At 37.6% G+C, this 14,963-nt stretch overlaps 1 protein-coding gene across 1 annotated transcript in view; it reads left to right on the top strand.

Annotated features, from left to right (window-relative positions):
- The window catches only part of LOC104275639 (unconventional myosin-XVI-like), a gene marked incomplete at both ends in the record, with an annotated part of 105,061 nt that overhangs the window by 35,875 nt on the left and 54,223 nt on the right, over positions 1–14,963 (top strand). The window contains one exon of the mRNA XM_009871647.1: positions 10,787–10,911. Coding sequence (XP_009869949.1) covers positions 10,787–10,911 — 125 coding nt within the window. The remainder of the gene's footprint in view (positions 1–10,786; positions 10,912–14,963) is intronic.

Here is a 14,963-nt window from a genome sequence, read left to right as displayed (position 1 = left end):
ATATTGTGTTGCTGAAGTCTACGTGAAATTCTATGTATTTGATTAAAACATTCTCTTTCCCTGTACAGAAATCAGCTTTCTCTGATGTCATATTACGTAACTGATGTTACGTTGTACATTGAAATTAATTATTGACCAAAGAAAACCATAAGCACACTTGATCTACCGAAGAGAAAACAAACTGAGATACATATCCTCCACATATTAAGAGCATCCTTTATGTTGGGTAATAGTTCTAGTACACTGTTAGCTTCATTTAATGTATCCCTAATCAAGGATGAGAGGGAAGATAAAGCATTCAATTTCGTATTTAGAAAAGTGGTAGAAATAGCTTAACTGTATGATATTTAATTATGTCCTAGGAGCACTCAGAAGCCCAGTATGCCCCTGAGTTCCAAACTTTGTTGAGGTTGATTTATCTAAATAAAATGTCTGTTAGCCTATCTATAGCAAACGCTCCTTAGAGCAGAAGAGACACTTCAGGGATCTGTAATGGATCATCTGAGTTATGAGCTACATGCTTCTTTCCAAGTGCTATGAAGGGAGCCCAGAATGGCTAGCTGAGATACAGAAGCCTGGTACCTAGGATGGGTTTCATTTTAAGGGTCTAATATTTAAATTTATGTGTCTGTGTATAGGTGCTTATACATTAGCCTTGGTGTCTAAATTCCTGTTACCATTAGTGGAGCTCTAGGAAGTACTGTCGCTAGGGAGCAGAAGGGTTACACATCTGACCAGGCACTAGGAAAAGACTGCTAAGCATGTTAAATTTGTTCTGTGCCAAGATATCATTGACTTTGCATGTTAATGGTCTTCTTATTTTGCTATGAAAAGAAAGTCATGACATTTAAGGACTTTGAAAAACAAGATAGGGAGACTACCTGCTGCAACGTTTTGCCAAGACAGGGCCAACTGAGAGTAGCTCAGGTTACCCAGGGTCATACTGAGTTGGAAATTCTATGATCTCTCTGGGCTCCCATTCCAATGTTGCACCCTCTTCATGTCATGTTTTTTCTTGTTTTCTGTTGAAATTTTCTTTGTTGTAGCTGAAACCTGTAGCCTCGTGTCCTTTTGTTGTTTGCCTCAAAGAAATGTCACCCTCCAGAGATGAAATGAAAACATAAGGAAGTGTAAAAAGGGCATATTTTTTTCCCCACTATTTGTCCTGTTTTATTCCAAATCTAGTTGATTATTAGAATAATCGAGAAAATCCACCTGGCACTTTCCTTAAACTTTATTTAGATTAAAATCAGCTTTATGTTTTAAGGCAAAACTTTTAAAAATATCAAACATTAAGTGACTTCTAGTGTACTCTGTTTTTAGAGGCTGAATGTTCTACTGTAGAAATGTGTCAGTGGAATTCTGATTATGGTGGATGATCCTTATGCTTCCTCCTTTTCCTTTAGGCTGTTTTAAATATTTAATGCTTTGAAGAATGCAACATTTTTGTTTACTATCTTTCTTGGTATTTAGTAGCGTAGTGGATTAGATGACTCAGATGTAAACTACAGATATTTCTTAGCTTTGTATTTTACAATTGTCAGGATGTGACACATTCACTTTAATTTGTTTCCAAAAAAGAGAGGTACTTCCTTTTGTCCTCCAGCATAGAATCATAGAATCATAGAATGGCCTAGGCTGGAAGGGACTTTAGAGATCATTTAATCCAACCTCTCTGTCATGGGCAGAGACCTCTCTCAACTAGATCAGGCAACACATGGGGATAGAATGGGGACGGAACCCATGACCTTGGTGTTATCAGCACCATGCTCTAACTGAACATCTCAGGCTTCAGCTTTTACTGGGATAACTGTGCATTCCAGGAACATCAGCTTTGTTGTTTAAGCTGAGAAAACAGTATCTGGATATTTACTGCTTTTTTTTTTTTTTTTCCTTAGAGCTGTCTAAGTAACCTACACATCCGAAAGCAAAATAATATCTTTCTTGTCTGTTGTATAATGGGAGTTTAGGCTCTAGCATATTATTGCAAAACCAGAGGAAAACCATCTGTTATGATATTTTTTTAACAATGACTAAATTCAAATAACATGCCTACCTGAAGTTTTAGATGGCTTTTCTTTTTCTACTATGAAACAGGTACAGAAAAATAAAGAGAAAAGGTTATTTTGTTTCTTGCAAATTATTCTTTTTGTTTAGAAGTTTTTGACCTTTGATGGTAGTTGAAATTTCATGTACTTAATCAAAATACTTTATAGTATTGCAAGCTATGTGAATAAAATATCTGTTTTGTTCTCTGAATATTAAGGGGATCATATTAAGGTGTCTCAGAAAACTGTGTACATAGCTCCAAAATCATGTGCAAGTCGTATCCATTTAGGGAGGTTTTTAATGTTTTAAACTAGTCAAAATATTATGCAGATTTCACAAAAAGAGACCATGGCTTATTAAATTCTTACTAGCAAATGGATTAAGCCTTACTTTTCAGCTGCGAAGTGGATAGAATAAATTTCTTTTTCTGCCTTGCAGCAGTAGGTGGAGGAAAAACAAATAGAACCCAAGAGCACAGGATCCTACACTGAAGACAGTGTTTACCATGAGCCAGAAACAGTCAGCTCATAACTTACTACAATAAATAGAGCTTCCCTGAAGCTGACAGTTAACAGCATAAGGGAAATACTGTTTTGGAAAAGCTGATTCAGAAAACAAGTGGGCAGAGGATTAAAGAAAAATTTACTGTAAGACTGGCACTATACAGTAATGTAGAATGTCATATGGAGATATATCCCAACATTATTTTTTTGGTTTAAATTTTAAAGTAATTTGAAATTATTCATGAAATCTGGTGTGGCTGGGCTAAACACCAAACTCCCACCCAGCTGCAAACTTATTCCCACTCCTGAGCAGGACAGAGGGAAAAAATAGGATGCAAAAGCTCGTGGGTTGAAATAAAGACTGGGAGATTGCTTAGCTGTTACTGTCACAGGCTAAACAGACTCGACTTGGGGAAAATTGCCAATTGGAATAGAGTCAGGTAGTGAGAAGCACAAAGACAAACATTAAACCAACACCTTTCCTCTCCCTTTTCCAGACTTGACTTCACTTCTTCACTCAAGATTTCTCTACCCCTGCAAGTGGCACAAGTGGGTAGGGGAGCTACAGTCAGTACATAGCAGTTTCTCTCTGCCACTTCTTGCTCTTTACGCTTTTCTTCTGCTCCAGCATAGATTTTTCCACAGATACACAGTTCCTTCAGGAATGTCCATCTGCTTCACCGTGAGTCCTCCACGGGCTGCAGGGGAATTTCTGCTCCAACACCAGAAGCACCCTCCCTTCTTCTCTGACCTTGATGTCAGCTGGTTCTCCTTCTTTTTGTTCCTTCTTTGTCTTTCTTACTGGTTACTGCCCTTCCTTAAGTATGTTTTCACAGTGGTGCCACACTTGGCTGGCAGGCTTAGCTGTGTCCTGCGGTGGGTCTGCTGGAGCTGACTAGAACCATCTGTGGTCCACATGGGACAACCCCTGGCCTCTTCCCACAAAAGCCACTCCAGCAACCCCTCAACTGCCGACACCTGGACAATACATCTGGTCATGTTTCTTAACACTCTGGCACTTTTATGAGAATAAGATCAAAAATTAACATACCAGTTATGTGTATTTTTCATCAGTTGTGATTGTTGTTAGTTAAGAAAAGTGTTAAGAATACATACACCAAAATGTTCTAACATTGAGCATGTACTACATAAACTCTTAAACAGTTCTAGTAATCCCACAAAGGGAAAAAAAGTCATATAGTGTTTTTTCAGTGCACTCAAGAAAAGTAATTGATATGTATCAATATCATTTCAGAAAAGTACTGCTCTAGACTTTCATATTTGAAACTATGAAAGGCTCTTCATAGATATTAAGGAATTATTGCTATAATACTGCAACGAGAACTGACTAAAATATCAACACATACAGACTGTTAGAACTAAAGATCAGTGAACATAAGTGAAAACTAAATCTCCTGATATGCTTTTAATTTTAGAACCATAGGCAACATGATCTGGATTTCCGCTTACAAATTTTCTATCAGTAATATTGATCAGTAGGTTGACAGAAAAATGGATAAGCAAAACCATACAGCCTCAGGGTTGTTCCAAGTTTTTTAGTCTTATTCTTGCTGATTGGGAACCACATACCCATAGGATTATCACATATAAAAAAAATCTGTTTATGGTCTGCAGAGACCATGATTAATTGAAAATAGAGCTTAGGTGGTAGTGTTGCCAGGCACCCGATGCGGTGTTTTAGTAGGTCCCTTCAAGTCCTAAAAACGAAGCATACAGAAAACATGACACATTGAAAACATTGTAGTTGAGAATGCTCATCTGTCTTCCTTTGGCCTTTGAGTTTCCTGACAGAAGTCTGGATAAGCTACTTTAATTTTTCTATTTTCTAGCTCTTGCAGAACTGACTTTGAAGTCTTAGACTCCGTGTACAAATGTGTAGGCATTTAAAAGTGAATTAAAAAAAAAGTCCACCATATGGAAACATTTTGTTACTCATATGTTTCTATCAAAGGGAAAATCTTTAAACTCACTGTGCAGACTTTTGGCACTTGAATTAACATTTTAAGTTATAGCCAGTATTTTATGATCTACTTTGTAACCGATGCTGGGAGGAGAACAGGCATCTTCTTGACTAATAGGCTTTGCAAACATTTGAAAAAAGATTTTGAAGAACATAAGAAACTGGGGATGCCTTTTTAGTATCCTTTCAACTTGCCAATGGATAATGTAGTTCTATTACCATGAGAAATAAATCATCACATTTTTATAGAATTCCTAAAACTATGACCTTTATCAAGTAAGAAAATAAAAATAAAAATCTGTGCCTGGAGTGCACCTGCAGACCCTGCAGCCTGTCCCCCTCTGCTCCCAGGCTGCACTCAAAGCCAGCTCTCACATGGTGCAGATACGGAACCTGGGAGCAGATGGCTGAGGAAAGAGCTAATTTGTGAGGCAGAGCTGGTAGAAGCATTGCCACGATCTTTCACCCACCCTTTGGCTTGGGAACCACATTTAGGCTCAAGTCCTTGCCCTTGCTCCTTGCTTGAGATATGCCGGTGTCCAGCCATGAACCTTGCTGATCCCAGCCCTGAACCACTGACTTGACTTCCTCCTGACTTCAACTGATTTGTCTGGATTTGGTGCTAGAGGGTTTTCTGGCAATCACAGGCCTGCCAGTTAGCCCTGTGTCTCATTGCCAGATCTACTCAGTTTTCTGGTTTGAGTACTGTGGGGCTGTGCCCTAGTCAGCAGCAAAGACATTGCCCTGCCTGCCTTGTGTTCACCCTCAGCTCCAGGCTCTCTGGCGTGTGTTGAACAGCCTGCTTTTATTGCTGTCTCACAAAACCATCTAGCTATAATATATTAAGAACTTGCAGAGAAATCCTAAGTATAGAAATACTGTGTGTGAAGAGCTCATTTCAGATATGATATTTATCACAAGTCATCAGAGACAGTGATCTACTTGTTTTGCTTCTTGGTTCTGATATTAATATTATGAATAAAATAATAACATGCAAGATACATCCACAGATAAATGCTTTAGTATTAAGCCTTGAGACCATGCTAGTCTGTTAAAATAAGTTACAAAATATATTTTAGTTTTCATACATGTTAAGAAGAGATAAAGTTATTTTAACTAATTTTAGGTGAAAGGGTCATCAACATCCTTGTTATGGAAGAGAGAGTGAAAAAAAGCACATTTCACAGAGTGGGAGAATCATCACTCAGATGTCTACATGAGGAGGAGATGGGAATTTAATTTCTGATAGCATTTTCAGACTAGAAGGAAATAAACTAAACATCCTTCACTAAGCATATGTAATATCTTTAAAGGCAAAGAGTAAAAACGCATCACCACCGATCAGTCAGTATTTCTGCAGTGAATTAGAGCTATAGGCCTCATTAGTTTTGCAAGTATACACTCTTCTGCAGAAACTGAAAATATTGGCTTCCACTCTCACATAATAAATGTTGCTGAAATGTATCTGTTCAGTGCTGACCTTCGAAAATCAGATGCACATAATGCCAAGCGGTACGCACAATGGGACAATGTAATTTAACAAAAATAATGTTCTTAACAAAGCTGTTTTCTAAGCAGCCAGAAAAGTGTTTCTAAAACTTTAAACAAATAAAGCTATACAAGTAAAATAACAGCTACACCTGTAATTCAGGAATGACTTTTTCTTTCTCATTGATTGTGAACAATATCCTATCCTACACTATGCTGCACAGGAGAAAAATAGAAATTCTAAACCATGGTATCCCCATAAATACAGAAGAGTACCAACAGGCTTATTATCCTTAGGGTGAAACCAGGTGCTGTATTTACAGCTCTGTGCAGGAAGGGCAGGTATAGGCACAGTGAGAGAAAATTTATGTAAGAGGAAAGGAAAGGTTAACTTCTCAAAGCTGTTGCAAGTTTTTAATGTACGTTTCTGTTTGCAAGAAAAAATAATATTGGCCTCTCCGAAAGACTGTTAAGCCCATTGGAGAATGAGATGTGCAAGGTTCAGAAAGAGTAATTTGGGTATTTCCCAAAGTGTGCTTGAGTGTTTTGTCTTGTACTGGTCACAGGAACCAGCGCTCCCCTCACAGATGGAGTGATTTCTTAGTACTGGATGTTGCTAAGGAAAATATTTTTTATAGCATTTCTCTGTTCTGCTTGCTGTGTATTTCTTTTCTACTACAAAGTTTGGAAAGTTACTTTCCCTCTTTTGATCTGAAGTTTTTATGTTCCTTTGGGTTGTCAGTTCTATAACCACATGCCAGAGAGGATGAGATGCCCAAAGCACATGAAATGGATTTGTCAGGTGTTTTTCTTAAACAGTGGGAAGTAATATATTTTATAGCTTTTAGGTTAGGCTCCTGTCTGTCATCAGCGCTGATACTCATCACTAAATGCTGTGCCCTGCAAGGTCACTGCTGTTTTAACTGTCCCTTCTCCATCTCATCTCCTGCAGATTTTGTGAACATGTAGCTCTTGTTGTGATTTTACAGGGCATTTGGAGCGTATTTTCCATCTCATGCCTTTCTTTTTGACTTTCCATTTTTTAGAATGTGAATCTGTTCCCATAGTACATGCCAATTTGGTTTTCTTCCTCTATTTATTCTTGCTGGCTGTCGTCCCATTTCAGCTGAATATCTAAACCACATTTCCCCTTTGAAAAGCAACATGAAGGTCATTCTTTGATTCAGGCAGCAAGAGTTACTTACTATATGGGTAATATTTCTTTTTGTTCCATCTAAACTCATGAGAAGTATCATTCTCTGGGGAGGGAGAGTGGACTCTCTGGAATTACAAACTTGATTAAGGGAAAGTAATTATTGACCAGGTCTCTTTGAGCCTCAGAGAAAGATACATGTGTACATTTGGTATAATTTGCTTCTCAGCTCCCCACAAGAAAAGTCCACCCTGAAACTTAACAATTCCTAAGTTCTTGGAATTCAAAACTCCACAGTTTTAAGATTACAATTTCATAGTCATAGAATGCACTGGGTTGGAAGGGACATTTAAAGGTCATCTAGCCCAACCCCCTACAGTGAGCAGGGACATCTTTAACTAGATCAGGTTGCTCAGAGCCCCATCCAGCCTGACCTTGAATGTCTCGAGGGATAGAGCCCCCTCCACCTCTCTGGGCAACCCATTTCAGTGTCTCACCACCCTCGTAGTCAAGAACTTCTTCCTAACGTCTAATCTAAATTTACCCTGCCCTAGTTTAAAACTATTGACCCTCATCCTGCCACTACGTGCCCTTGTAAACAGCACTTTATCTTGTTTTTTTCATTATTTCATTCTATTTTTTATAAAGGCAGAGGAAGAGAATATCAGTTGTTTCTCTAGCATTTTCAAAACTCCTTTGGAGATTTGGAAGATGAACCCCGTGGAACTACGTCACTGTGGTAGCTGACTTGCCAGGCTGTTTACTGCTATTTGTTTAATGAAATGTATATAATTCCTTTACACAACAATTAATTTGAAGCGAGTAAAGCTGTCTTGAGATTCACATAGACTGTGCCTTTTGTTGCTATGTAGCATTGTTTATGCATTTTCTCTTAGCTGATGCATGTAATGATATTTGTGATAGAATGTACATAGCAATTGGTGCACCTGAACTCTTCTTGATTTCTCTTCAGCATGAACAAAGTTAGTCTTTTAACAGTGAGTATTTTTATGCAGTCCCGGACACCCCAGAAGGCACCAAGATTCTATAAAACACAATTTACAAGGTGTAAGGATCAATATTTCACTGTTAGTATAAGAATATAGTGATAAGTTCATTCTCTGATCATGCTGAGTATAAGCCAGTATTAAATTGCTAGAAAAGGCAGAGTGGACCCAGCTGATCTCTGCTCTCATCCTATAGCCATTATTGCAATTTACGGGAAACATGACGAATGAGAAGACCTGATAATAACTGTGTTTTCCTTCCTTCCTTCCTTCCTTCCTTCCTTCCTTCCTTCCTGCCTTCCTGCCTGCCTGCCTGCCTGCCTTTTCATTATTGTTTCTAATTTGTGGATTCTGAACTTAGTTTTCCTGTTTGAGTGTTTGAGGTATTATTCACACACAAAAGAGGTAGTACATTAATTTCCACCTGTTGTCTCTCTCTTTGAAATAACAAAACTTATTCTAATTGTTTACTGGAGATACCAACAGGAAGAAAAAAATGCCATAAGTTCTGTCAGCTGTACTTAAAAATGTCTGCTTTCATTCAGTCTAAAATGATACATATATTTTTTAAACTTTAATATTTCTTACCTGAAAACCATAGAAAGAGCTTCATGATGACCAGTCAAGTTTAATTTTAACTGCTCAGTCTGTCTACGATAGATTTTTAAAAAGTCAAGTCAGTGCTGCAAATGATAACTAATTTTCTGTCTGTGTAGACCTTCACACCACTCAGTGTTTTGGAAATTTGAACTTACTATTTGAAAGAGTTCTGTCACTGGAACAAAAATGTTAAGCTATCAATTTACTGTTGCAAAAAGCAGGAAATAGGCAGAAGCAAAAAGAAGAAAAAAGATTTAATCAATGCCATGTGGAATCAGTAAACTGTAAATGTCATCAGGTAGTTTTAAATAATTACTGTGACATTACTGTGACACAGGCATAAAAACTTCAGTTCTGACAAAACGCATAAATTGATTGTTAGGAGATGCCCAGAACTTTCTATGAAATCCACATTATATTCCAGTTTAACAACTGTCAGGCACCAGGTTTTTACCACATTTTGCTTTTGAGTGGTTATATAATTTCAGCTATCAATATCGTACATATATATTTATTTGAATTAGATTTATATGAAAGATCATAGATTTTAGTCGAGATACAGAAAACATCTCATTTTCTCCAGCTTATGTTTAGGTTTGTGTTTACATTTGGTGTCATTTAGTGACAGGTCTGAAAATATGAGAATAAGTAAGTGTAGCCAGCAAGATAGTGCTCACACTGAACATCTTACCAGAGTTGAAATTATTGAAAGTAGTGCAGGCAAATAACATTCAGTACATAATGCAGTGTGTATAGTAATATGTTAGAGAAATAAACTGATTGATATTCTTTGTTGAGCTACATGTGGTACATCCATTTATAAGAGTTCCAGGGTAGAGTAAAATTAAGAAACTTAAAATATACCTTTACTCTGAAACATACTGCAATTGTTTTAGTTATATAAAAAAAATCCCAAGAATTGTTGAAAGTGAAATGTTTAGTTAAATACATATTAAATAAATAAATTTATTATTTGTCACTTTTCAGCTAGCTGACAAATGTGGAAGGGAATCAGAAATCATTTATTCATATGTTTTTTATCATGTCATGGCCAGAGCAGACAGGAAAGATTTTTATACTCAAATGACATTTTCTATATATGGATGTAAGTGACCACATGAAGCTAGGAGCAGAAGAATCAAGCCTTGCATTTTGGTTAGATACTCCAATCAAGCCACAGCCAGTTCCTAACTTAATCACTTGGCAATTTTGTTGTACCCTCTCTTTCTAATTTTAAATCTCTTCAGAGTGGAGGCCGTGCTTCCTTTTGGTTATAGACTGCCTTACTCATCTTGCTCCTTTAAAACTGCACTTTGACAACTGTTTCTTTCAGTAGCAATGCTGACACAAGCAACCCTGTGCCCTTCATTCCTTTCATCCCCTCCCATTTGTTCCTGCCTCAATACCACATTTTCTCGTGGTTTGTGGGGCTTTGCAGTGGTTTGAGCTCAGCTGGAGAATTAATCCTGGTTAAAAATAACCCAGGCAGATAAAAAAGTGTTGAGTTTTAATGTCATTTGCTTCACTTCAGCTCAAGTAGTTGAGTCGGCACATTTGAGGCACTGTTCTGGACACTGTAATGTGTACACAGGGTTGAAGGAATGCTGCCCAAAATAATTTTCATTAAACAGGGCCCAAACACTTGAGTGGTTTCCTTAAAGTGCTTAATTCTTTTCCCATTCACAGTTATTTTCGTAATCCCAGTGGATTTCATGATATTACATGGATTTAATGATACTGCTTTACCTACAACTTCTGTTGCCAGTCAGTAGTTGAAGCCTGTTTATCTGATATTGCTAACATCAATCATCCATGTAGTGACTGATAAATAATAACATGAGTAAACTTGTTAATAAATATGAGTAAGTAAACATATTCTGTAAGTATACCCTGAAGTCTAATTAAATGTTGATTAAGCTTTTACAAACCCAGAACACAAAATCATTTATCTATTCTTTACTGATAAATGAAATAGCAGAAACTTTTAGCCTTTTCTTTTTTTCAGGTGTAGAGCTGAACTCATTGCGCCAAATGAAGATCCAGAGACCTCTGACCATGCTTACAGATGTCCGACAGCTCATATCAGGTGGAGGAAGCGTGAATCAGAGGAATGATGAAGGAGTTACCCTGGTGAGTGGGAATATGCAATCATTACCCTCTGAATATGTGGGTACTGCAGCTGTGTACTGCTGAGCATGTTTGCAAAGCAATGATCTAAGAAGGGAAATGAGGTTGTACAGGATTTTTATTCTCATCTGGCTTTCTGCAAGTGGATATATGTCAATGCCATGCATAGTACAGATTTTAAATAGGCTAGTGCAACATCTGTGTCTTGATGACAACTTACTTACTGTTTGCCACTGAATATGCAACACAAAAATTAATAGCAAAAATAAATAAATATTGGCACTGTAGTTTAGAACTGAAGCAGATACTTGTGTTCTCTGATGTTCTGTGTAAGAGAAGACCTGAAACTTCCCTCAGTGATTCCTGGTTTAGACTTATATCTTCTGGCTGAGCCAGGTTAAAACACTGTTTCATAAAGCTATATCATATTGATTCAGTGTAATGAAGCATCAACTATCTCAGTAAATAAGTATTCCTTCTCTCAAATTTGCATGTTATTTGTAGTCACTGGGTGTCATTATACTTTTTTTCTGTATCACTACTACTTCAGCTGTCAAATAATTTTAAAACTAAAGTAATAAAATATTTTTTTTTAATCAGTTTTTCTCTAGATAGCATGTCTGTAGAATGTTCTCTTTGCATATAAAACCTTCAGCATCATAACCAATAGATGCTTATCAACAGCATTAAGATACTGAATAACTTTTTAAAAATTATTTTGATTTTTTTTCAGCAAAAATGACTAGAAGGCATGTGTTATTGAATATTACTATTTAGTAGTAGTAGTAGTAGCAGCAACAGTAGTAGTATTTCAGCATTATTTACTGAATTAGTACACTGAGTCATTAGTGTTTAATTCCATGTTTTAATAACTGTGAAACGTCTACATTTTAACTGAAAAATTGAGCAGCCTCATAACTGGGACTGTTGAATGCAGCCACTGTCCCTGTCTATATAGACAGTTAATTGTAGTTACAGAATCACAGAATCATTATGGTTGGAAAGGACCTCCAGGGTCATCAAGTCCAACCTTTTTCCCAGCATTTCTCTAACCACTACACCATATCCTCAAGCGCCATCTATTCGTTCTTTAAACACCTCCAGGGATGGCGACTCCACCACCTCCCTGAGCAGCCTGTTCCAGTGCCTAACTACGCTCTCAGTGAAGAATTTCTTCCTAATATCTAATCTAAACCTCTTCTGGCGCAACTTGAGGCCATTCCCCCTCGTCCTATCATTACTAATTTGAGAGAAGAGACAAACACCAGCCTCGCTACAACCTCCTTTTAGATAGTTGTAGAGGGCAATAAGGTCTCCTCTCAGTCTCCGCTTCTCTAGACTAAACAAACCCAGTTTCCTCAGTCACTCTTCATAGGGCATGTTTTCCAGCCCTTTCACCAGCTTTGTTGCCCTTGTCTGCACCCGCTCCAGCACCTTGATGTCCTTCTTGTACTGTGGTGACCAAAACTGGACACAGTACTCAAGGTGAGGTCTCACAAGTGCTGAGCACAGGGGCACGATTACCTCCCTACTCCTGCTGGTCACACTGTTTCTGATACAGGCCAGGATGCCGTTGGCCTTCTTGGCCACCTGGGCACACTGCTGGCTTTCAGCCGGCTATCAACCAACACCCCCAGGTCCTTTTCCGCTAGGCAGCTCTCCAGCCACTCCTCCCTAAGCCTGTAGCGCTGCTGGGGGTTGTTGAGACCGAAGTGCATGACCCGCACTTGGCTTTGTTAAACCTCATACAATTGGCCTCAGGCCATGGCTCCAGCTTGTCCAGGTCCGACTGCAGAGCCTGCCTACCCTCAAGCAGATCGACAGTTAGAAACAGGAAGGGAGCAGGTGAGGGGTGGGAAGACAGAGTGTAACTTTTATTTTAATACGTAAAAGCGTTAATTTGACTTCTAGATTTTTGATACATTTAAGCAAAACTGCTGAATCACAGTAAAAAGGAAAATTGTTTCTGTTGTACTTTGGTCTTAGTCTGAATTGGCTCAGTTAAACTGGATTATGAACTTATCTAACGATAGCTATATCAAACCTTTCCTGTAGTTAGCTGGAAAGAGTTGAAATGCATGCCTGAAATATATTTAACAGTGCTGCAAATCCTAGGAAAAAAGCATTGTGGATAGTTTGGGTTTTGTTCTTTTCTTGGTGGGATGTTGACAAAGAGAACATTTTTTGCATGAAAAGATTTTGTGTTAATCTTTGATTTTTCAGACTTCTTGGGTGGTCTTGCAACAAGTAGCTACAGAGTGGATCATTTTGCTTTTGTTTGAGATTCCTATTACGTGCAACTTTTGTCTGATAGACTTGTGGGAAATCCAGAATTTGTTAAACTGCTCTGTCTGTATTCATGGATGTGGAGTCAGCCAGTCTGTGATAGCTGTATGTGTATCAATGGGTTCTGGGAATAGTTATTTTTTGTTGCTCTACATCTATCCGTACAGAGAAAACAACAAGTACCTCATTTGTAAATAGTAAATGAGATTTGTTTTCTCTTGGTAGTACATATCTAAGTGAAAGTTAAGTTGAATCAGGCAAAAAAATTGATGCCATACGTATATAAAAGCACACATTATCATGGATTCATAGCACATACACATGTGCTCATGCAATACAGACACGGGACAATAAATGGCAAAACTAATTTTTCTGCTAAGTTCTCCTGTAATATTTTTCTTCTTTGAAATGTTTCAGTCATATTTCCTTTGTCCTGTGAGCTTTTAAACTACTTTAAAATAGTACTTGTCAAACTGATGTCTGAATAGAAAATGTAATTTTTTCTCCTAAAACAGAAGAAAAACTGACGCTATGTCACATTACGGGAAAAACTTTAGTGTTCTCTATATCTGAAATTAGAAAATTTCTACCATACAGAATTGGTGCTCTTGCTCCATGACAGGGGTATTCTACTCCTTTTCCAGGGGAAGACTGATGAACTCCAATGTATTTCATACCTCTGCACTGAGCATGTTTGTAGAGAAAATTTTATATATACTCTGCAGGTGCAGCTGAACCAGAAATAGCCAAAAAGGCAAATAATATCCTGGACTCTGTTTTTGGTGTCTCCTATGTGACTGTCTCATCACAGTGAATTTGGAACTAAGCAAGTCTAGTAACAGATTTATTGCAAGACTTTTTCTTGCTTTTAGCCATCCATTTAATCATTAGAAAAATAGTCTTTTTGACTAACATTATTTCAAGGGGAAAAAAGCCCATCTAGTTAAACTATGTGGTTTGGTGATATAGATTACCACCTATAATATCACTTCTCCATTTCTGCAATATTGCTTAGCCCTGTTCTTAGTGACCAATATGAGAATTGATGCCTTCTGGCCTGGTGTGAACAATTGTATTGTGCCAATTTCCAAATGAAAATTTTGTCCCCTTTCTTCCCAGAAGTGGAGGGAATTTTTGAAATAATAGCAGAGAACCGTGAGAAAATAAAGACCACTAAACTGTAAACTGGATCAATCTCTTCACAAGAAGCATGTGCCTCAACAGGGTTACCATACATAAGAAACAATTTTCACCAAAACCTGCGAATGACACGTTTTCCCTGATGTAGGATTCTTTATTTCATTTTTCTCTTTTGCTTGATTATTACCAGAGTAAATAATTTTTATTACCCTACTATGGCTTTCTCTATGATCCCTTTCTCTTTCCTCAAGTCCTGTTTGGTATTTATTGCTTTTATACTTACTTTCCATACTTGCTATTTGTATTGATTAAATAAAAAATAAATTTATCTTCCTTTTTTTTGTCCTCCCAATCGCATTCTATCAATACCATTTATAGTGGAATCGATTGCTGGTATAAATGTCAAACACGCAGAGAGCCTTAAGTAGTAATATATTGCAAAAGTTAATGTCCAGTTTCTCAAATCAGTCATTAACAAAGACATTTTTTAGTTTCCTCTTTGCCCTTCTTGCCACTACAGTTTTCAGTGCCATATCAGTCACGCTGTATATGCTACCCTAAATGACAAGCCATGACCGCAGCTACCTTTGCAGTTGTCCCTGTCTTAGCAGCAAGTTCCCCTACTCGAC

This window comes from Apaloderma vittatum, unplaced genomic scaffold (assembly GCF_000703405.1).
Source record: "Apaloderma vittatum isolate BGI_N311 unplaced genomic scaffold, ASM70340v1 scaffold2986, whole genome shotgun sequence".
NCBI classification, from domain to species: domain Eukaryota; kingdom Metazoa; phylum Chordata; class Aves; order Trogoniformes; family Trogonidae; genus Apaloderma; species Apaloderma vittatum.
Note: the sequence above shows the minus strand (reverse complement) of the source record. Positions and strands in the feature narration are given on the sequence as shown.